The sequence below is a fragment of the Schistocerca gregaria genome, chromosome 3 (assembly GCF_023897955.1).
Source record: "Schistocerca gregaria isolate iqSchGreg1 chromosome 3, iqSchGreg1.2, whole genome shotgun sequence".
Taxonomy (NCBI): Eukaryota; Metazoa; Arthropoda; class Insecta; order Orthoptera; family Acrididae; genus Schistocerca; species Schistocerca gregaria.
The window spans coordinates 558,273,060-558,298,271 of record NC_064922.1 but is presented as its reverse complement, the minus strand read 5'-3'; the positions used below and the strand labels follow the sequence as shown (position 1 = coordinate 558,298,271).

The 25,212-nt window shown below is 44.6% G+C and overlaps 1 protein-coding gene across 1 annotated transcript in view; it reads right to left on the bottom strand.

Moving 5' to 3' along the window:
* Positions 1-25,212, bottom strand: part of LOC126353909 (BAI1-associated protein 3) — a 1,859,046-nt gene that overhangs the window by 654,997 nt on the left and 1,178,837 nt on the right. Inside the window, exons 5-6 of the mRNA XM_050003139.1 lie at positions 18,616-18,784; positions 2,046-2,213 (exon numbers count right to left, since the gene is read on the bottom strand). Of these exons, the coding sequence (XP_049859096.1) occupies positions 2,046-2,213; positions 18,616-18,784 (337 nt within the window). The remainder of the gene's footprint in view (positions 1-2,045; positions 2,214-18,615; positions 18,785-25,212) is intronic.

Sequence of the window (25,212 nt, the reverse complement as noted above, 5' to 3'; positions counted from 1 at the left end):
TCGCTCGGTTCGAGGGTACAGTGAATTCGCATAATTGGCACAAATGGATGGAAGAAAACCCCCACAGCACAGTGATATGAGGCTACCAACAACGATGCGGTATCAATATCTGGTGTGGTGTTATTGATCACCATCTCATAGGGCCGCATGTGCTACCACAAAGGCTTACAGGAGAGCGGTATCTGCGTTTCCTGGATGCTACATTACCGGAATTGTTGGACGACGTTAGTTTGGCCTCTCGTGTGAACCTGTGGTACATGCATGATGGTGCTCTCGCTCACTTCAGCAGCACAGACCTTCACCACCTGGACATTGCCTTCCCTTCGAAATGGATCAGTCGTGGAGGCCCTGTAGCATGGCCAGCAAGATTTCCAGACCTGAATCCACTGGATTTCTTTTCGTGGGGCCATCTGAAATCTGTGATTTATGGAGGAGAGGTTGTTGACACCAACACCCTTCAACGCAGAATACAACATGCCTGTGATATTACACACCGTGGCCGCCGTTTAGAACAGTACTTATAAACTGCCACTGCAGCTACTGATCATGTGTTTCTAAGTTAGTTTCGATTTGTACAGCGGTATTGTATTCGTTTATATTGACTGCCACATATCTGTGTAGTTGTATTTTGTATTCTGCATGTATGTACGTGTTTCTTATAACTAAGTCTGGGACAAAAAAACCAAATTACAAAACATGCATGTACAGTAGTGCAGCCCCTCCTCACGTTCCTTTCCCTATGACAACTAGCCACAATACATAATACCGGCCAGCGTAACCGGTACGAGAGAGATGTGGGCGCTGTCATTGCTCGCAGTGTCACGAAGACTGTCGCTTGATACCGCGTGCCTCGCCTTCTCGTGAGCGGCTAGACTACCTACAACACTCGCATGTTGTGCTCTGTTGCTGGTCTGTCCCCTTGGCGAATGTCGGCGCACAGTAACACTCAAACGTCCACTTCATATATCCAGATATTTACCATTCAACTGCATTGTCATTTATTAACATAGGATCATGCGGAAAACGAATTTATATTTATAGCTCAGTGTGTGACAATTTGCACGACATACTTTTCCTCATACATGACTCACGCTGTATATGTCTACCATATTTATGCGTTAAGCCTCTTTACTTTAGAATTGTTATTATGGCGCCTAGAAGTAACTGCTTAACTGACTTTGCTTGGCTCCCTTTTTCACTTGAGGTAGCCGTTTAGATCGGACTTTTCGTCACAGAAATTAAAATTTCTGCGAATGTTTAAGACTGTTTATTTTGAGAAGCTGTGAGTGATTGCTTAAAGATGGGCTAGTGCCTCCTAGAGTATTTAAATGCTTCTCAGTCTAATACTTAACTGCTTAAATGCATAGACACAGCCGAGGTGTGGTTTGGTTAAAGGAGACCATCAGTAACTGATTTCCCGGAGTTTAATGAAATTCTGTGTGCGAGTCGGCAACAGTGTGTAAAAGATTACTCACTCTGTGCAATACATCAGTGGTACCACACCACTGCCAGGTACTGTATGATAATTCTGTTCTTTCAGCATAGCTGAAAGATACTTGCACTTCAGATTTTATGTATCTGCAATTTTTTAAACTGTCCTCAAACTGTTTGTGATCAAATTTTTCCACGTTGCTGTGGCCATTAAGGGCCACAAGCGAGTAATATTGATTTCAAGTTGTAAACTCAGCAGTATTATGTGGCTTTGTTACCGTCTGTTGTTTTCGAGAGGGAAGGCCTGCTGTAGCTGACATCCTCCAAGTAAGTTTTCTTATCCTCAAAATATGATGTCGAGACGACGATGTTTTCCTCTGAGACTGGGCGATGTAGCATAACAGCGATCGTTAATCGTACTCGCGGATTTAACACGAGTCACTCTCGCGTCCCTGTCCCAGATAATAGCACACTGCAGATTAATCTAGTTTCGTCGGAACAATACATCTTTGTAAGTCTTCTAGTGTTAGCATATCGACTAATTTGCTGACTGAATTTAGCTGTCATGTTAGCTTCTTGCGGTACAAGCAAGCGCCATGCTCTGGCTCACTTACCTTCTCTTCGCTGGCGATGGCGAGGAACTTGCGGTGGACATCATTGGGGATACCGAAGGCCTTCTGCGCGTACGAGAAGAGGTCCTCTTTGTAGTGTGCGTACTGGCCCGTGGAGGCGCCCACCTTGTTGGCGATCGTGTACAGCACCTCCACGTACAGCTGCTCCAGCTGAAACACAGGCCAGGGGACACCAGAATTAGAGAGCCTTCCAAACGCAACAATATATGCAGGTGTGAGGTGTAAATGCTACGTTAAAATTATCTTTCATGAGTGGTTCTTAGATCGGCTTCTCTTCCACCTGCCAGGATGCTGTTCACTGTTTGTATATGTTTCGGAGACATTCATTAGCATACAGTCACACGGTTTTAATCACAATGTTGTAGTGTCTTTGACTAGCTTACCATGAGACGGTCTTTTCCTTTCATAAAGCGCATGTCTTGTGAAAAGCATTGGTCATCTTTTACCGCTAGTGTAGTTGTATTCTGTTTCGCTAGTTTTCATTGGCATTCCTCCAAGGAATTGAAATCTGTAATCTCTGGCTTTTCTTACGCCGTCAGATGACGAGAGTTGGCGTTCATATTTCTCTTAATTTTGGTTTTCCAAATAAAATTTGCAGTCTACCTGTTTATATTTGCTACTTTATTATATTTATCGACTTGGCAGCTGTATTAGAGTTCCTAGACAGGTTCACGAGATCGTCGACGAATGTGAGGCCGTTGATCATGATACCGCTGTTGATTTCCCCAATGCATACTTGGTTAAGCAGCCCTATTCTGACCGGTTCTTTTTACCACTCACGGATGATCTTTTTCGAGAGACAACAGAAGAGATCAGGACAGAGCCCAGCACCATACATGACCCCTACTTTAATATCGAACTCCTTGGAGAGGTACCCCATAAAATAAAGTCCTCATTAGCTTCTGCTTCATGATTTGCGTCTTTTTATCGTCAAAAACATTTCTTTGTCGGCCAAATAATATAATTTTTTGTGTTTACTACGACTACCAGATCTGTGCAAGGCTTATATTATTTTTCTATTGTAAGCGAGAAATGTCTTTCCCCCTCGGGAACAACATTCCGGTGTTGAATTCTGGCGGTGATTCCTGATTGAAAAGGGTGAGGACAACTGTGTCCTCAGGTCTTTGTTGCTGCAGATGAGGCATACTTTAGTCTGTGTGTGTGAACTAACAAAAAACACGTCATTATGTTTCAGTAAAACTGCTACGCAGAATTAAGTGTGGGGTTTGGTACGCTTTTTGCGGCCATCTCTGTACCTTTACCTAAAATTTCAATAAATGTCACGCCACCAGTTACCGCTCAATAAATCGTTCATTGGTCTAAGCTATGGATGATTTCCCCCTCACCCCCTGGGTAATACGACCGTTTTTTCAGAGGAAAGAGTAAGGCAAGGCAACCGTCAAGAACAGGTATCGGATGTCGACTTCCTTATTCTCTGAGAAAGTGAAGTTGATTTACAGGATCCATTGAATAGAGGGAACAGTCTAATGAATACAGAATACAGACTGAGTGTACATTGAAGAATGACGAAAATGATGAGAAGTAACAAAAATGGAAACAGCGAGTGACTTAACATCAGAATAGGGGTCCACAAAGCAGAACAAGTTAAGGAATTCTGCTCCCTATGGAACAAAATACCTATGATTGGGGGACCTGAGAGGTCGTAAAAAGCAGACTATCCCTGGCGAAAAGGGTATATCTGGTCAATAAAGGTCCACCATTATCAATTTGAGAAATAAATGTCTGTAATATACGTTTGGAGCACAGCATTGTATGGTAGTGAAACGTGGACTGTGGGAAAATCGGAGCATTTGCGATGTGGTGCTTCAGAAGAAAGTTGAAAATTGGGTGGCTTGATATGGTAACGAATGGGGAGATTCTCCGCAGAATCGGCGAGGAAAGGAATACATGGCAAACACTGACAGGAAGAAGGACAAGAGGATAGGACACCTATTAAGACATCAGAGAATAATTCCCGTGGTGCTAGAGGTAGCTGTAGAGGATAAAAACTGTAGAAAAAGACAGAGATTTGAATACATCCAGCAAATATTTGTGTATGTAGGTTGCAATTGCTGCTCAGAAATGGAAAGGTTTGCGCGGGAGAGGAAATCATGACAGGCCGCATGAAACCATTCACAAGAATAATGAAAAAAGAAGCTCAGTTTTTAAAAAGAGGGTAATCAGACCACCAGAGCACACAGATATAAAAAATCAAAAGAACTTTTATTTGTACGGAGAAGTAGCTTTCCAAGACATCTATACGAAGGCGGTAAGAGTAAGATCTTGACGAACTGTGAGTAGTAGCAGAGCTGCTTTGTGAACTGGAATTCTTTTCTTTTCGTTAAATACTTGTCTGACTTTATTTCGCTACTTTATGTCATGTGAATAATCTTTGGCCTAAGTAGATGTAAAAGAGCTCCTCCTGGGTAATATAAACAAATAAACAGACATGGAGATGTCATGACGCCAATTTGCGAGAAGTTGGTTGAAGAGTGGGAGACTAACTCGGAATTGTTTTAGTTCTGCATGCCCACATGTGTAACGACTGATTAGTTTTCAAAACTTTTACAAGAAGGGGAGGCAGTTAACAAAAATATCGTCGAGCAGCACTTTGCAGAGTCGATTTCATTTGCGTACAAGAAGTGCACGGACTTGCAGAGTGGAAAAGGAACTACGAGTCGTCAAAAAGTGCACTTCGGCTTGTGACACGGTGGAGGAGACTTAGGACTGGGGTTTGAAAGAAGACACTTGACATAGACTTCAACTAGAGATCCGATGGAGAGTTGCGCTCCACGCATCTGAATGTTCAATATGGTAAGAATCGCAGCTCGAGGGAGCACGGTACGATAACAAATGGTTCAAATGGCTCTGAGCACTATGGGACTTAACGTCTATGGTCATCAGTCCCATAGTACTTAGAACTACTTAAACCTAACTAACCTAAGGACATCACACAACACCGAGTCATCACGAGGCAGAGAAGAATCCCTGACCCCGCCGGGAATCTAACTCGGGAAGCCGGGCGCGGGAAGCGAGAACGCTACCGCACGGCCACGAGCTGCGGACAGGAGACGATAACTAACTTGTGTCTGTAGGTATGATGTTATAGTTAACCACATTTCGGAATCCAATGCTTTTCACGAATGTTAAAGGCTCATTACGACTCAATCAGAAATTTTACTTGCATGAGTAGTTTTTCAGTCTTGTGGCGAAATCAGGCAGTCCCCGCGGTCTTATTTACCGTTGATTTATGTGTAGATTACGGTCTTGTCCATTCCCATGATTCATCCAATATTTGCCGAGATTTTCACATTAGATTAGTTTAGACCGACATTAACAAATTTTCTTGTTTTCTGCATTTCTTGTGATCAGTCCAGATGCTTTAATAGTTTTCATTCATGTATGGTAATAGAGAATTTCGTAATAAACAGGCGTTCACGTGGACCATTTCGTAGTTAGTGAACACATGTTTGCCTTTTATGAGCTATAACATTCATGTATGTTGTTTGTTGGGGCAGTCCCTGTCCTATTACTTTTGCATTGCGTGACATACTTTCAATAAATGTACAAGATTTGATAAAAAAAAACTGTGAAACATTTTATTGGAAACAAAATAATAAGCTTGCACAGAATTTGATGTAAAAAAAATCTCCTTCAGCGTTCTGTCCTTGGCTAACAACTCTCTTATCCCAATGCTGAGTCTATGACTGGAAGTTTTTCTGGTTCTGGAAGGCTTCCTTTGTAAGGGCGTTCAGCAACTCTGCTGTAGCTCTTTCACTGTCAGGAATGGTGTGAAAATGTTTTTCTTCAAGCACAGTTTTAATTTTTGGGAAGAGCTAGAAGTTGTATGGTTGTAAATCCTAAGATTAAGGAGGATGTGAACAGACAGGAACACTTTTCTGGCCAAAAAGTCGTGAATCAAAAGCGAGTTGTGGCAAGGCGCGTTGTCGGGAAGAAGAAAGTAGCCACTGGCCCATTTTTATGGTCTCTTTCTTCGTACATAGTTCGCAAACATTGCAGCACTCCTTTGTAAAATTTGGAGTTTACTGTTGCTCCCCTACGAACGAACTCTGATCGCATTATGCCTTCAATACCGAAAAAACAACGAGCATGACTTGAATATTAGATTTTTACTGAGATCTACTTTTAGGATGAGGATGTTCACTAGTTTTCCACCAGGAACCCTACATTTTTGCCTCGGGGTCATACTCATATTCATCTCAAGTTACCATTTTAGACATGAAGTCCGAACGCGTATGACAGTAATACATCGACTATGCGCAAATTGGCACATGATTTTCATTCTGTTCGTGATTCAATAGTGTCCGGACAAATTCTGCACTCAATCGCCTCCTTTTAAAGTTACCCGTTAAAGTGCTTTGCTCGGACCCATAAGAGATGCTGAGGTCTTCAGTAACCTCTCGAATAATTGATCACCGGTTTTAACGAACAATTTTCTCCACCTTTGCAAGCTTTCTTTCATATTTGAGGTTAATGGACGTCCTGAACATTTCCGCTTTCAATTCCCCCATACCACTTGTAAATAGCCTTCAGAGTTACAGCATTATCGCAGTACACCAATTTCAATATTTCTTGAGTCTCTTTGGCACTTTCTTGCTACTTGCAACCGTAGTTAATGCTAATGTGTTGTTCGAAATCGATGAAGCTCGACAGACACAGTAAACACATCCTTACTAGAGCGTCTCTAGAGGCTGATTGACAAGTTAGAACATGTTCCAGCTTGAGACTGCCTGTCTCAGCGGACCAGGCTATCGCACGAATGATATCAAACGGTATTAGCGACAGCAATGGCTGCTAAAAAATTCAGTCGCGGTATTTTTTTATCACACTTCACGTATGAGGGCATGGGGAGCGATTTGAGTTTTGGACAGTTCAACTAACACGCATCATTCTGACACCCACAGTGGTATGTGGAGGGCTCAGCTGTAACTTCATAACACGGTGGATTCCTGATAATGCCGCCTATATCACGGTACTTATAGATGAAGGATAATAAATTTCGTGGCATCCAAATTAGGGTATACATAGTGCTTTGCCACGGTTCGCGCGCTTCCCCCGTCGGAGGTTCGAGTCCTCACTCGGGCATGGGTGTGTGTTGTCCTTAGCGTAAGTTAGATTAAGTAGTGTGCGAGGGTAGGGACCGATGGCCTCAGAAGTTTGGTCCCACAGGAACTTACCACAAATTTCCAAAATTTCTATCGCGGAAGAGGGCACATCGCGAGGAACCTGGGTTTACCGTCAAGCGAGGGGCTGGAAAGATTTTACCATATTTCTGGACAGCAGTGGTTGATTCTCCAGCTGTTAGTAAGCGTGTGGTAGCCGCTGCATGCCGTATCCGGCAGCCGATAAGAAGATTGTGCTGGCCGGGCAGTGGAGTTAACGGCATGCCGATCTCTGTTTGCCATGGACCCGTCTGTCCTGTCGGATGCTGGAAGGCTCAACCTGGGGTATCATCTTGTGTGAGTGTGTGCGCCTCGTACGGCGCTTCCCTAAAATCTTGGCGCAAGTTATCTTAATTATCTACAAAATATGATCGGTAATGTGCTTATGAGGAGAGCAGATTTATTTCTGTGTACGAACGGTTCTTATTAGTGCTAACGTGATTAATGATTATTGTGTGCAACCTGAGTTCTGTTGCAAAATTACAGCTGTTCCTGGGTATGGTGTGTTTATGTTTCAATGTGATTGTGTGTAGTAGTGAGTGAACCACGTATGTTATTCTTGCTGTTGTTTACCGAGCGAGGTGGCGCAGTGGTTAGACACTGGACTCGCATTCGGGAGGACAACGGTTCAATCCCACGTCCGGCCATCCTGATTTAGGTTTTCCGTGATTTCCCTAAATCGCTATAGGCAAATGCCGGGATGGTTCCTTTCAAAGGGCACGGCCGCCTTCCTTCCCCGTCCTTCCCTAATCCGATGAGACCGATGACCTCTTCGTCTGGTCTCTTTCCCCAAACCAACCAACCAACCTTGCTGTTGTTAGCTCATTCGAGCTCGTATAATTGAAACAAATATTGGCATATTTTCTGCTGATTGATTGTGTCTCGATCAGGTTTCCACTGTTTAATGTCGTTGAAAATTCACTCTGAGTGCAAGGTCTAGATTATTTGGAAAACTGGTGAAAGCATTTGATCATTAGGTTGTATTTTTCACATTGCTTTGATCCTGTTTGTGTCTGGTCATATGGTCGATATATTACGACTGTCGTATTGGGTAAACTGTGAGTGCCGTTCATTAGAGCAAATTCTGACGGCTATAGCAAGCTTGTATGTGGTGCTCCTGCCTAAGCACAATAGTATAGTTTGTCTGATAAGCATTTTAGAATTTTGTTAATGGTATTTATTTTTGGCGGGCAACCCGCTGTAACTCAGTTATTCCAGTTGTTTTAAAATCATGTTTGTTACATATTTCTGAACGTTTGAATGTTTATTGTAATACCTAGGTATTTTCGCCTGATTCGGAGACTGTTAGTCTTTGATACTACTGAATTTTCGAAAAAGTGCGTTTATTAACTTATAAAAAATTCATTGGAAAATTGTTTTCGATATTTTATTAAAGGAAACTTGCGAAGATTATTGGCCCGCCGGTGTGCTCGAGCGGTTGTAGTCTGGAACCTCGCGGCCGCTACGGTCGCAGGTTCGAATCCTGCCTCGGGCATGGATGTGTGTGATGTCCTTAGGTTAGTTAGGTTTAAGTAGTTCTAAGTCTAGGGGACTGATGACCTCAGATGTTAAGTCCCACAGTGCTCAGAGCCATTTGAACCATTTTGAAGATTATTGTTCATTCGCTGCAAAACCAATTCCTGTTCATTTCCTCTATGGCACATTTTGGTAGCAGAGCGTGATTATGAGTGTGGGGTACTGTGAGTGATAGATATAAGTAGTTTATATTTTTGATAGGTGCCTTACTGTAACGGATACTACTCAGTTTGGTGTTCTCTCTCAGGGTGGCTGCAAAAGAGGTCACTTGAATGATGAGCTGTTAGTGGACAAACGTATTATGCCGTGGAAAATGGAAATACAAATATTGGGGAAAGCACACTGCAGTGCTGTTTGTGTCCGGTCTTCGAGGTACTTGTTTTCCCAGTGAGCCGCCTCACCACACATGCGGTCGATATAGAGGAATGCGCCGCCTCCCAGCTATACTGGTTTGTGTTACAGTTAGCTTCAATTGTTGGAGGACTGGACTCTATCACTTACGCACTGTCAAGGAAGTAGAAAAATTCGAGAAGTCTGTCACTTCTTGCGAGGGATTTAGTGGGTGCTGGTTGTTGCTACCAATGGTCTTTGGCCGGTTAGAACAGGTGCTGTGGGAGGCCATGGGAAAGACATTCACTACTGTACACCAGTGTTGTCGGTTTCTTTGACGATTAAAGGTGAGGAACCACTTGATGCGAAATTGTGCGGAAGTATGTGTACATCTTGGTTGGTTGTTCCCCAGTATCTCCGTTAGGACACCGATGGGTGTCAGTGTCTGTGTAGAATCGGTATTTGTGGGACAGTTTATAGGGCAACCAAGTCCCGCTAGTTATGTAGGTGTATGTATGCATTAAAGTCGGTTAGTCTCCAGAATTCGGTCATCTTCCGTGGGGAAGTGAATGTGCTCATCATCATCTAATATTTGAAGGGGTATTTTGTACCTTGAGCCATTTTTAGGAGGTATACACCTTACTGTTCCTTGAACCAGGTAAATTCGTATGACATTGAATTCATATAGGAATTGCTTAGCGCTATGAAGTGTGGAAGTGGTCCACGTCATTTAAAGCCAACTGTTCTAATGTTTGTGAAGTACGGGATGTAATGGGCACAAGTTCAGATGTATCTATTGGCGACTGAGGACTGAGTAGTCAACAACATTACGTCGTTATTTACATAATTTTCAGATCAGTAATTACAGTGACAAGTCGTATGTTTTTGGTTGGTTAGTACCTGCAGGTACATGTGGCAAGAGCAAGCCATTAATGCTTATTTTTCCCTGGACAGCAGGTCGGGTGTTGAAGTGTGGACGCATGGTCGCTGAACAGTTAGTCTATAATGACAGGAGTACAGACTTGCAGAAAACATCATCTCATAAAGTTTGTGACGTGTTTGTCCGAAGGCTATTCTACACAAACAAATAACCAACACACTGATGTATCCAAGCATTAAGGTACCACATACAAGCTTCGCGGGGTAGACTCGCGCGGTCTCAGGCGCCTTGCACGGTTCGGCGGCTCCCTCCGTCATCCTCGGGCATGGATGTGTGTGTTAGTTTGAGTTAGGTTAAGTAGTGCGTAAGCCTAGGGACCAATGATCTCAGAAAAAAAAGGACGAAAACATAAAGGAAGTGCAAAAGGTTTATCACACTACTTAAATCGGTGCTCTCCGATACACACGATCGAACAGCGGAGGAGTGGTACTCAAGCGTCAACTTTAGGTTACAATATCTCCGGATGTAATTAACATTTCACAATGCAACAAACGGCACTGATTACGTATTTGTTTATATGTTCAGATGTGATAACAAAACTAATAGGGTTCCATTTAAGAAAACGTAGGTTTGTGTTAAAAAACATACTTCCGTGCATTTTTGTATGGTGGTTCGTATTAAACAATTACACTAGCCCCTCTCCTCACGTTCGGACTGTGGAATCGGTTCGTCAGTATTTGATGTTGTTTACCAAATATATTAGGTGATATATACACTCCTGGAAATGGAAAAAGGAACACATTGACACCGGTGTGTCAGACCCACCATACTTGCTCCGGACACTGCGAGAGGGCTGTACAAGCAATGATCACACGCACGGCACAGCGGACACACCAGGAACCGCGGTGTTGGCCGTCGAATGGCGCTAGCTGCGCAGCATTTGTGCACCGCCGCCGTCAGTGTCAGCCAGTTTGCCGTGGCATACGGAGCTCCATCGCAGTCTTTAACACTGGTAGCATGCCGCGACAGCGTGGACGTGAACCGTATGTGCAGTTGACGGACTTTGAGCGAGGGCGTATAGTGGGCATGCGGGAGGCCGGGTGGACGTACCGCCGAATTGCTCAACACGTGGGGCGTGAGGTCTCCACAGTACATCGATGTTGTCGCCAGTGGTCGGCGGAAGGTGCACGTGCCCGCCGACCTGGGACCGGACCACAGCGATGCACGGATGCACGCCAAGACCGTAGGATCCTACGCAGTGCCGTAGGGGACAGCACCGCCACTTCCCAGCAAATTAGGGACACTGTTGCTCCTGGGGTATCGGCGAGGACCATTCGCAACCGTCTCCATAAAGCTGGGCTACGGTCCCGCACACCGTTAGGCCGTTTCCCGCTCACGCCCCAACATCGTGCAGCCCGCCTCCAGTGGTGTCGCGACAGGCGTGAATGGAGGGACGAATGGAGACGTGTCGTCTTCAGCGATGAGAGTCGCTTCTGCCTTGGTGCCAATGATGGTCGTATGCGTGTTTGGCGCCGTGCAGGTGAGCGCCACAATCAGGACTGCATACGACCGAGGCACACAGGGCCAACACCCAGCATCATGGTGTGGGGAGCGATCTCCTACACTGGCCGTACACCTCTGGTGATCGTCGAGGGGACACTGAATAGTGCTCGGTAAATCCAAACCGTCATCGAACCCATCGTTCTACCATTCCTAGACCGGTAAGGGAACTTGCTGTTCCAACAGGACAATGCACGGCCGCATGTATCCCGTGCCACCCAACGTGCTCTAGAAGGTGTAAGTCAACTACCCTGGCCAGCAAGATCTCCGGATCTGTCCCCCATTGAGCATGTTTGGGGCTGGATGAAGCGTCGTCTCACGCGGTCTGCACGTCCAGCATGAACGCTGGTCCAACTGAGGCGCCAGGTGGAAATGGCATGACAAGCCGTTCCACAGGACTACATCCAGCATCTCTACGATCGTCTCCATGGGAGAATAGCAGCCTGCATTGCTGCGAAAGGTGGATATACACTGTACTAGTGGTGACATTGTGCAAGCTCTGTTGCCTGTGTCTATGTGCCTGTGGTTCTGTCCGTGTGATCATGTGATGTATCTGACACCAGGAATGTGTCAATAAAGTTTCCCCTTCCTGGGACAATGAATTCATGGTGTTCTTATTTCAATTTCCAGGAGTATATATATATATATATATATATATATATATATATATATATATATATATATAATTTCGAGCTATTAATTATTATTGCGTGTACGTTGAGTTCTACTATAAAACTGTGGTTGTTCCTGCGTACGGTGTATTATCCATTCAATGCAGTTGGGCGATACTAGTCAATGAACAGCGTATGTTATTTTACTTGTTCAAATAATGTGAGCACGTAAGGCTGAAACCAACCTTGGTATATTGTCTGCTAGAGTGCTTGTGTCTCCATGAGGTTTCATCTTGCTATGGTAGTGTTCCAAGCATTCTACTTCTGCAAGGCCTCAGTTATTTAGAGAACTGGTGAAAGCATTTGGTGATTGTGTTGTATTTTTCAAATTGCATCGAAAATTATAACTGTCTTATTCACAAGCTGTGTGTGCCACTATTTTGAGCAAGCTTTTATGTGAAAATTCTCAGGGTTATAGCAAGCTTGTATGTGGTGCTTTGGCCTAGTTACAATAGTCTATTTAGAGTGTGCTATGCAGTTTACAAGTTTTATTAATAGTATTTATTTTATGTGGGCAGCCCTGTGTAATTAAACTACTCCTGTTGTTTTAACACTATGTGGATATGCTTGGGTCTATTACTTGTTTTTCTAAATTTTGTTATTGTAACGTCTTGGAATTTTGGCGTGTCGCAGAGACTATCAGTCCTGTTGACAGTTCCTGTTTTAGAAACAGTGTCATTTTTAAATACCGCGAAATTTACTGTAAAATTGAGTTCGATGTTTTATGAAATGTAAGTTAGTAGGGTACTGATCACTCACAGCGCAACCCAGTCGTAGTACAGCCTGTACTGGTAGAAAAGACAATGCGTAGGAAAGACAAACAGTACAATTTACTCAAAACTTCACGTAAAAGATGTAGAACGCTGGCTTCAAGAGTAATGCCACTACGTTGTGCTGATCGAGAGAAAAAACCAGCGGCCGGCCGATGTGGCCGTGCGGTTCTAGGCGCTTCAGTCTGGAACCGCGTCACAGCTACGGTCGCAGGTTCGAATCCTGCCTCGGGCATGGATGTGTGTGATGTCCTTAGGTTAGTTAGGTTTAAGTAGTTCTAAGTTCTAGGGGACTGATGACCTCAGATGTTAAGTCCCATATTGCACAGAGCCATTTGAAAAAATCAGCAGCAAGATAAACGGACAAAAACACGAATGTTTTGATTGTTCTGCGAAGCCAGAGTACTCTGACATAGACATTTGTGCAGTGAACAAGCCAAAAAGTGGCGAGTTAACTGTATTTGAATATGGGAAGACGAGAAATGCAAGACAGTTGGACTGAAGTAAATGGGAGATTTCAGAAGAATTCATGTATCGGAGATTAATAGCATCTCGGATGGATCTTCAATCATAGGGCTTCCACCAGCGTAAATCGCTGCCCAATACGACCACACGTGTTCTCGGACGGTCCTCTCGTCACCCTCTACAAAGCCATACCGGGCGATCGGCGGTGCACTTATAGTCAGATTGTCACCAGTTTCGTTGTGGATCGTAAGGAACGCATTGATACTAGGACTTTTCGGAGACAGGGCTTCAGCAGCTGACATCATTTTCAGTGCCTTCACACGACTTTTAACCACCCAGTGTACTTCACCTACACCATAAAGTCGATCTCATTACCGGAGCGATGTGACACAGTGGTTAACACACTGGGCTCGCATTCGAGAGGGCGACGGTTGAAACCCGTCAGGCAAATGCTGGGACGGTTCCTCTGAAAGAGCATGCCCGAGTTTCTTCCCCATATTTCGCCAATCTCATGGGACTGATGATCTCGCTTGATTCCCTCCCCCGAATCAACCAACCAAACGACGCACATCCCTGTGGAGGTTGCACAGAGTTGGTTACTCTTGGTTACTCCCAAGAACAGAGACAAATTATCTATTAGAGTACTACAACGGTCCGCCTATTTTCCTCACGTTTAGTACTATTGTAGAACGTAGTTACACATACTGCGATCCATTTCTAAAGCGTTTTCGCAGAATCGGTGTTCCGAGTTTTAGCAGCTCGCTCAATGCCAAACGATTACGCCAGCTCTCGAGCAGCGACAGCCGCTGTGTACGAGCGGTTCTAGGCGCTTCAGTCTGGAACCGCGCTGCTGCTACGGTCACAAGTTCGAATCCTGCCTCAGGAATGGATGTGTGTGATGTCCTTAGGTTAGTTAGGTTTAAGTTGTTCTAAGTTCTAGGGGACTGATGACCTCAGATGTTAAGTCCCATAGTGCTCAGAGCCATTTGAACCATTTGAATCTCGAGCAGCGGCGTTAGCGCAACAGCCTAAGTGTGCCCCTGCTGCGCTCGACTTTCGTCCATTATTATTCCATTCCTCCACGAAACACGCACGATTCTTCAACTTCATTTGAAAATGCTGGTGTCAGCTGCGTATTGAAACGTCAGAAACGTGTCTTTATAATGTACAGTAACAATAGAGCGTCCTGAGAGGTTATGTACTCCTGACTGACAATTCTATCACTTCTGATATCGAAAATACACTCCTGGAAATTGAAATAAGAACACCGTGAATTCATTGTCCCAGGAAGGGGAAACTTTATTGACACATTCCTGGGGTCAGATACATCACATGATCACACTGACAGAACCACAGGCACATAGACACAGGCAACAGAGCATGCACAATGTCGGCACTAGTACAGTGTATATCCACCTTTCGCAGCAATGCAGGCTGCTATTCTCCTATGGAGACGATCGTAGAGATGCTGGATGTAGGCCTGTGGAACGGCTTGCCATGCCATTTCCACTGGCGCCTCAGTTGGACCAGCGTTCGTGCTGGACGTGCAGACCGCGTGAGACGACGCTTCATCCAGTCCCAAACATGCTCAATGGGGGACAGATCCGGAGATCTTGCTGGCCAGGGTAGTTAACTTACACCTTCTAGAGCACGTTGGGTGGCACGGGATACATGCGGACGTGCATTGTCCTGTTGGAACAGCAAGTTCCCTTGCCGGTCTAGGAATGGTAGAACGATGGGTTCGATGTCGGTTTGGATGTACCGTGCACTATTCAGTGTCCTCTCGACGATCACCAGAGGTGTACGGCCAGTGTAGGAGATCGCTCCCCACACCATGATGCCGGGTGTTGGCCCTGTGTGCATCCGTCGTATGCAGTTCTGATTGTGGCGCTCACCTGCACGGCGTCAAACACACATACGACCATCATTGGCACCAAGGCAGAAGCGACTCTCATCGCTGAAGACGACACGTCTCCATTCGTCCCTCCATTCACGCCTATCGCGACACCACTGGAGGCGGGCTGCACGATGTTGGGGCGTGAGCGGAAGACGGCCTAACGGTGTGCGGGACCGTAGCCCAGCTTTATGGAGACGGTTGCGAATGGTCCTCGCCGATACCCCAGGAGCAACAGTGTCCCTAATTTGCTGGAAAGTGGCGGTGCGGTCCCCTACGGCACTGCGTAGGATCCTACGGTCTTGGCGTGCATCCGTGCGTCGCGGCGGTCCGGTACTAGGTCGACGGGCACGTGCACCTTCCGCCGACCACTGGCGACAACATCGATGTACTGTGGAGACCTCACGCCTCACGTGTTGAGCAATTCGGCGGTACGTCCACCAGGCCTCCTACATGCCCTCTATACGCCCTCGCTCAAAGTCCGTCAACTGCACATACGGTTCACATTCCCGCTGTCGCGGCATGCTACCAGTGTTAAAGACTGCGATGGAGCTCCGTATGCTACGGCAAACTGGCTGACACTGACGGCGGCGGTGCACAAATGCTGCGCAGCTAGCGCCATTCGACGGCCAACACCGCGGTTCCTGGTGTGTCCGCTGTGCCGTGCGTGTGATCATTGCTTGTACAGCCCTCTCGCAGTGTCCGGAGCAAGTATGGTGGGTCTGACACACCGGTGTCAATGTGTTCTTTTTTCCATTTCCAGGAGTGTAAGCGGTCTGAACATATGACAGAAGGTAGCCGCGATCTATTACACAAATAACGGGCGCAGCTGATATTTACTAATGCTCCAACCGCAATAAAAGTACAGTGTATTGAAAGCAGCGCCGCATTATTAACTTCACAGCTGTATGTGCTGGAATGAATCGCTTCCTTATTATCCCTCGGTTGTACTTCGTCTCAAGTGTACGTACAACTGTGACTATCATTATGATTATTATTACTTTTCTGCTGCGAAAGAATATGATTCCCTGCAGCGGTACAGGGGGGGGGGATCGATTTCTCGTCTGCACCTGACTGCGATAACGCCTCTGGTCTGCGGATGGCGCTGTTACATTCAATAGGCTCGTAAATCATTGATCTTCGATTTATCAGAAACGCTTGTGAAATGTATCGAGCCAGGGTAGTGTTTGCTACATCATGGTATATGCAAGGGGACTTCAAAAAGTAACTTACACAACTATTATGGCAGGCCAAGTAACTTTTATTGAATGCTGTACTGCGCTTCAATATGACACAGATAGATGACACTCTTTCTCAACATAGTTATCAATTGATTGCAATCAACGGTCGGAATGTTCTACCGATCTGTCCATTCCTGGACGATAGAAATCGGCACCTCGATCACGGAGCCATTCGAGAACCACTTTGTGAACATTCTCATCGTCGGGAAGTGTGTGACTGCTGCTAATCGGTTCCTCGATTCCCTCGAAATTGTGTGTGGATGATGACTTTTCTTCCAGATCAGCATTACACACGTCTGACTTTTTGGCACCACTTCCACCACTTCACTACGGCTGGAGCGATATTGCATTACGTCCATATACCATCAGAATTTCACGGCGAACCTATGTGAAATTTAGACGTTATGGTAACTTCAGCTTTGGGGAACGTTTCCAGATGCTCCACCATTTCACTCTCAGACTGTGATGCATCTGTTATCCGTACCGCAGAGACCTGTATCTGGAGGAAACCCAGACGATGTACTCTCTTATTAACAATGTACTACTCTCGTTGTGGAGAGGTCATAGCTTGGAACGACATGTGCAAATTACTTTTTGGAGTCCCCTTGTACCACATCCGTGTAAAAGATGAACACAATCAGTGTGCTTTTTATAGCTTACTTCAAAATGAAATATATAGAAAAGGTCTATTTCACCAGCTAACTAGTGGACCGCCGATAGAATAAATACATGTAAAAATGTATCAGCACGCTATTGGCTACCTAAGTGGTGCCCAATGGCACCTGGCCAAATAGTGTGCTTGTTAGTTACACGGTCCAGTAATATTAATGTGTACGTCGCTTATGTTCGTTGTCTGCGCGCAATAGCCACTCACATACGGCAGGTAGCCGCACTATCAGTAGAGGGTATATGAAAAACGCGGAAGCGGAGTTATTTATCGGACGTCCAAAGGGCATGGTCATTGGCTTTCGTGCAAAGAAATAAACTATTCCGAAATGGCTGAATTTGTAAACTGCTCGCCTAACGCCGTGGGTAAAGTACACTGTGCGTTGAAAAACAGCGCTCTCCAAAACCGGTGGTGAGTTAAATGTGGTACATTAACTGTGGTACACCAAGGCCCATAGAAGACACGGGTAAACCAAGGTTGCGGAGATGTGCACGGGCAACTGTTGAGCAACTGACCGCCCAGATGAACCAAAACGCTGCCAGTATAGTCTCCGAAACAGGCGTCTACATTTACATCTACATGATTACTCTGCAATTCGCAACTGGTGGCTGGCAGAGGGTTCATCGAATCACCTTCCACCTACGCTAACTCATATTGATCGGCGATGAAATCTGTAATCTGCGCGTCAGTATCGCAACTGGACGTCCACTGAATGGCGATAGGTGGCCTTTTTTTCAGATGAATCGCGTTTTATGTTCATCGAAGAGATGGCCGTTGTGTACAGTGTGAAACGTCTGAAAGCAAACACCTCGAAGCCGTAGGAGGGAATCTTATGGTCTGGACAACGTTTTAGTGGCATTCCCTGGGTGATCTTGTCATTCTAGAAGGCACAGTGGATGAACACAATTATGCATCTGTGCTTGGTGACCATGTCCACCTCTAGATGCAGCTTGTTTCTCCTCACCATGAAGGCATCTACCAGCATGGCAAAGTAACGTGTCACACAGTTGGTAGTGTACATGCGTGGTTCGAAGACCACCATGAGGAGTTAACCGTACTCCCATAGCCACTATACTGTACGGATTTGAACCCAATCGAGAATCTATGGGACCACCTCCGTCGGACTGTAAACGCGATGGATCATCATCCGAGAAACCTGGTAAAGATGGTCACAGCACTGGAGTCAGCGTGGACCCACACCTCTGTCGTTACCTTACAGAACCTTGTTCACTCTCTTCCTGAACGTCTCGCAGCAATTCGCGCAGAAGGGTGGTTATTCAGGCCTCTGACAGGTGGCCACATTAACCTGACTAGACAGTGTACGTGAGGCAGCACTGAGGAAGACAGATAGGTACCTCATTCTTGTGGAGCCTGAAGTCGGCGCCGAGCAGGTGGTCCAGCTGGGGCAGGCTGTCGGCGCAGGAGCGCGCCTCCACCTCCTGCGTGGCCATCAGCCGGCGGTTCTCCTGCTTCCAGCTGAGCGCCGTGAAGCTCTCGAAGAACGACCCGTCCGTCTCCTGCACCCTGCAACACACACGCCAGCCGGCCGTGCTCAGCTGCAGTAGCCTACACAGAAGCCTACACAGACAGCCAACTGTTGGCCAAGTCCACTCTCAACCATCTGGTTTTACAAAGGACCTTACAAATGTAACAGCAAAGCAAGAAGCCACTTTCACAAGGTTAACGAAACAATAAACATAGGGCAGAAAAACGTATTAATAATGTTATACAGGAGAACGACAACTCTACGGACAATATTTTGGATGTAGTTCAGGTACATTTTCTTAGTATTTTGGTGTACGGGATCAGTGGTTTATGGTGGCTCCTTACAATGTAATAATGTAATTATGATTTATTCGGTTTCTTGCTCAAATTACCTTTGTTTTTACGAAAATATACTATGTTCGAAAAGTAGCTGTGTGCTATAACGTATGTTGGAAATGGCGTCTACCGCTGGTTATACAAGTAAGGGCCCGGTTAATTCTTCTGTAAAACACTTTCTGCAGATCTAAATCTGAAATGCTTCTAAAGTATGCACTTACTTCAGCTTTTAGCTCACAATGCGAGGGTGAGCGACTGTGACACTCTACAGATTTCGCTGCTCTCCAAAGAAAAATTGTCTGGTGGAGTATGGTTTCAGGAGCGAGAGGGCTATAGGTTTCGTAAGACGGCACTTACCTTAAAATCTCTTAAGGAAGAGACATACTCTTTTGCTTGCGCCGTAGTTGGTTTCGTCTGTTTTTAACTGTCCAATGAAACGGGAGATCTTTAAGCAATGAAAGTTTACTATTCACGGTTTCCTCAAAAAATAAAGGTCCAGTAATCCGGTGCTCGAATTTCTGATTATGCAACAGCGTTTCAAACACAGCACGAGCATTCTCCGTTGACGATAATTTTGTGCTTTCCGTCTAAACATGACGAGAGAGGTGAAACCAGGCCTCGTCGGTATGACATCAAGAATATCAAAGGGATTCCTATCAGTCGAAGATGTAAATCATCTACAGTGAATGGATTCGCTTTTCAATTCCCGCGTCTATGAAATCTTGCACTGCTGTCACTTTATACGGGAACAGTCGCAATGTCTACCTAACTGTTATGCGCAGTTGCAAACCCGATATCTTTTGCTTGTGCCAACTTGATCAATGAATTTTCTGGTCTCTTCCACGTAGAATTAGAAATATCCAACTTCTGTTCGTGTAGTTTAGGCGATCTTCCAGATTGTTCAGCTTGTAACACTGAAACTGTCTCTCTAAACTTCTATCAGTCGATGAACCGCATTACGATGAAGTGCAGCAGTTTACGGGGATTTCTCAGCAAATAACTCCTGCATTGAAGCTATGTATATGTCGCCTTGTCGAAACAGATATTCAACAAGAAAAATATGTTTCTCAGTTGAAAGCACCGTAGTTTAAAAATAAATTGAACATCTAAACACTACATATTGCATTCCATAGCTTTCATCAACTGAACCATTAATGTTACACCGCAGTAGAATTAATTAAAAAACAATCACGTATCTCTTGGAAAAAAACAGTTCTGAAGCTTGAGTTATTCCGTCTTTGTTTCGGATTTGCAAAGTAATCTACATCCGTAGTCCGGTACACGGCGACTTTACGAACACACACACAACAGACAAAAAACTTTTAATATTCAATCGCCAAAGCGCACAGCATAACCACAAAGTAATACAACCAGCTTCAGATGCAAATATACTGTGATGCGGTTGTTGTCATTGCGCGAATAGCACACCATAGCGTGTTAGTGCTGCTTTTTGACATAATTTACAGAATCCATGGACGAGGTGCATATACGCCATATCTTCATAAGTACAGCTATCCATACCGCTGTGTACCACTGTTAACGTACAACTAACCCAGCCGGAATAACATACAGAGACGGAACGGTGTAATAATGAACTGAATCCAACAAGGTCCTTCCCAAACAAGACATATAGCGTATGTTGTCGACATTTGCGCTTTTGTGAAGATGTTTTCAGTGCAATACAACTACAAAGATTAGTGAAGGTTAAAAAGATCAAACGAAATGCAATTACTGACGAGCTACCAGAAACCATGGATTACTTAAACCACAATGCTCAGTAAAATGTACTTCCTAAACTTTGCAGTAGAGTCTGTTTCGTTCTGTGTGTTATTGAATACCATCTTCAGGCTATTTTAGTTACTTCGGTAGTACAAGAAATACCCGTATGCACGAGGTAACGTAAGTCGAAACTGTGGAAAGCGGTTCCAGTTTCGTGGCTATACGTCACAGCGTGAAGTGGTGTTTTACTGGCAGGAACTGCATAAAAACAGCGTCAATATCGGAGCTGATCTTATCAAACCGATACTAAAGCAGGTGACAGTCACCGCTGGTTATGTCAAACCTACTGAAAACCACGAAAAATCCGTAGTACAGGAATGAGCATGAAACCTTGGTTTACCCGACCAATGGAAATGACTGACGACATTCGACGAGTCTATCTCTACTCTGTTCCGTGTTCCGTTTATGAAGAACATTACGTAGTCCAGACTGCCATTCGGTACGCAGTAACAACGTTTTCGTGTATATGAGGCAGTTCAGACGATGCAGCTGTATGCTGGTTAGGTCTATATTGTGATCCACGATGCAAATGTAATTACGGCTTAGTTGCCAGCTTCCACCATCGTTCAAGGAAATGTTTGGGGTTTGTTGTATACGACAGTAAAAAGCTCGAAGGTTCTCCATTTAGGATTTAGATTCTTCTGTAATTTTAGTTTTGCAAACTGTTTAGAATGATTATATTGACTGTTCAGTGTATTACACAAGTTTACTTATGTGGTCCAAATCATTCAGATGTTTGATGCTACGTCAGAGGTGAGACTTATTACAGTGCGATGTGTGATAGTTAGTTATAGAAAGTTACTAACTGAAGTGTTTCTTGCGTGGATATTTCAGTCAGTAGAGGAATTCCCCTCGAAAGGCAAAGGTTCCAGATTGGAGTTCCAGTTCGGCACTATGTTTTAATCTACCAGTACATTCAAACACTTAGCTTTCACATTCAGAACTATAGTTCGGACAGTGTCTTCTTCTTCTTCTTCTTCTGTCTTCAACCATCAGGGTGTTTAGCAGCAGTTCGCTTTTCATTTCTGTATTCGGCCTTCTTCTCTAGAGCGGCGTAGCTGATGCAGCTGGTATCCTCCATGATGGTTGATGTATTCTAGTCTCGGACTGCCTCTTGTATTTTTCTCTTCTACTGTCCCTCCAATGATGCTTTTAATGATACCATCACGCCTGAGCAAATTCCCGACCCAAGTGTCCCTTCTGTGTAAAATTATCTTGAGGAAGAAATCCATCTTCTCCTCTACACTGTGGATCTCGTGTACCCAGGAGATCTTGAGTATTCTGCGGTAGCATTATACCTCTAAGGCTGTTATTTTTTTTCTGTCTCTCCAAGTGTTCATGTTTCACTTCCATACAGCAGCACACAACAGAAAAACGTCTTTATGAGGTCTGCTGGATGTGAAAAGGTTTATTTTCTTGTTATTTTCTTGTCTGGTTCATTGGGCTTACAATATCCTACCTTGACTTTCCGTGTGATGTAATTTTACTCTTTAGATAAGCAAAGGATTCGACGGCTCTTAATCCCTCATTTTTAAGTGAATATTGCGCAACGGTGCTTTGTCTGTTCATCATTTGGGTTTTGTTTCACCTTTATCAATTTTTATGTGGTAGGATGAGATGAGGGTGGTTTTCACGTGGGACGCATCGCTTCTAATAGTTTTCCACCTTCACTTTACACTGCCAAATCATCAGGAAACCTCAGACCGCGTGACTGCTACGGTCGCAGGTTCGAATCCTGCCTCGGTCATGGATGTGTGTGATGTCCTTAGGTTAGTTAGGTTTAAGTAGTTCTAAGTTCTAGGGGACTGATGACCACAGATGTTAAGTCCCATAGTGCTCAGAGCCATTTGAAACCTCAGAATATCTGATCCTTTCCACGAATTTTAATTCCTCCTGTGTGCCCTAGTTTCTCCCTACCTTCATCTATTGCCACTGGAATGAATCCTTTGGACAAGACAGTGGAAGGTGAGCCCCCTTGCCGTACACTCTGCCTTATAGCGGCTGCTTCCTGATGTTCTCGACACATTATCACAGCCACCTCTTCTTTGTTGCAGTCTCTGTTCTACTCTTCTGTTCTTTTAGTTTGTGACAATCTCTCTCACCATCTTAAAAAGCCGTCGCCTGTCTACCCTGTCGAGTGCCTTTTGTCAGTCGATAAAGGCAATATCTGTCTTGATCCTTCTTTAGTCTTTTCTGAAAAATTAATCGTAAGCCGAGTGTTGCTTCTCATGGGCCTACACCTCTTCTAAAGCCAAACTGGTCTTCTGTGATCATTACGTCCATCCTTCCTTCTATCCGCCTTAGAATGATCGAGGTCAGATCCTAGAGGCCAATGTCACTAAACTTAGGGTCCTATAATGTCCACGCGTGTTTGCAGATGCTTTCTTTGGTACTGGCAATGTGATACATCTTTTAAAGTCTGTTGGGAGCTCCCCGGATCCATGTATAACTTGTATGATTCAAATGGTTCAAATGGCTCTGAGCACTATGCGACTTAACTTCTGAGGTCACCAGTCGCCTAGAACTTAGAACTAATTAAACCTAACTAACCTAAGGACATCACACACATCCATGCGCTAGGCAGGATTCGAGCCTGCGACCGTAGCGGGCGCTCGGTTCCAGACTGCAGCGCCCAGAACCTCACGGCCACTCCGACCGGCCAACTTGTATGATATTGAACAGCTTTCTTGATGAGCTATGCTGGTATATCGTCAACTCCTGTGGCGTTTCCAGGTTTTAGCTGGCTGACTACAAGGTTGAACTCATCGCGCAAGAAACAATCTCCCTCTTCTTCCGGTTCGATTACCTCAGCGTTCTCCAGCTCCAGATCTTCATTATCTCCTGCATAGTTTTTCAAGGAATTGTTTTCACTATTCTACTATATCTTTGGGATCATATAATACCACTGCACCTTCAATTTGGATTACACTGCATTTTATTTGTCTGTTTCCAAAGAAGTGCTTAACTGATTTATAAACTGATTCCAGTTTTGCTACCTTGGTCATTTCTTGGTCATTTATTCACCTCTTTACATTGGTCCTCCAACAACTGTTGCTTAGGCTTTTTTCACTCACGGCTGGTTTTATTCCTCAGCGTTCTATATTGTCTTTGTCCTACCTCAGTGTTGTCTTGTTTTAGGTTAAGTCTTGAATTTATTTTTGTTAACATACTTTCTGGAATTCATTTTTTTTTGTTCTTTGCCTTTTGTCCCCCAACTAATTCTACTGCTGCTCGTAGGGTATTTCTTTTCAAAGAGTCTATGTTTCTTTAACAGTTCTGGTGATGTTCATAACTATAGACATGCATTTTAGTCTCTCGTATGTCGAGCTATCCACATCATCTTTTAGTCTATTCAGACCCCATTTCTCCCAAGTTCTTTTCTTAAGATTTTTAAATTTCAGATAACATTCTCCTATCACTTTGTTATAGTCACCATCGACAACTGGGCCAAGGTATATTCTTATTTGATTCCAGGACCTATGTCAAAATACAATGAAGTCTACTCCACTTGCTTTCACTGTATACTTTCTCGGTGGACGGTGTTGAAACTACGTATTACATATTACTAGCTGATGTTCTTTAAAGAATTGCACTAATCTATCTCCCCGTTCTTTTCTTTCTCCCAACCGAAGAAGTCCCACTATAGTGACATCTCTTCCTTCACCCATTGATGAATGCCAGTCCTGTCCTCTGACACTGTTTACGACACCTTTTATCTCACCGTACACTTTATGGGATGATGTAACCAATAAATAAATTTCCTTCCTCGCCAAAAGATTGAAAGTAAGTCGCTGCTGAAGCTACGGACGCATATACAAGAGATGTGTTGGCAATATGTGTTTACAGTGAGCCACAGCTGACACTTCCCATCGTTCGCAGTATCGAAGTTTGAACTGCTAAAAATGGTGGACCATCTCGTGTCAACTAGAAGGTTAAGTGTGTCATAAGTTTTCCAATGCAGACAACGCAACGCTAATCGAAAGCCATCGTCAGCTCTGTCTAGTGTATGGGCATTGCGTCATGAACAGGCGGATGCAACGCCGTTGGTGCGAACTATTTTCCGACGTCGTGGAGATATCAGTGATGAAAAGCGCGATGAGCCGACGTCCCACATTAATGACGACCATGAGCAGCAGTTTTGGGCAGCCATTATGGGCAACCGTCGCTTTATGTGCTTGGAACGCAGCAGCTATTTCCTGCGGTCATACCCGTCCCCGAAAACCTATTAGACTTTATGGAACATTTTTTCACGGTGGCGGAAAGGCGCGAGCTTGCGCCCTCTCTCTCTCTCTCTCTGTCTCTCTCTCACACACACACACACACACACACACACACACACACACACACACACA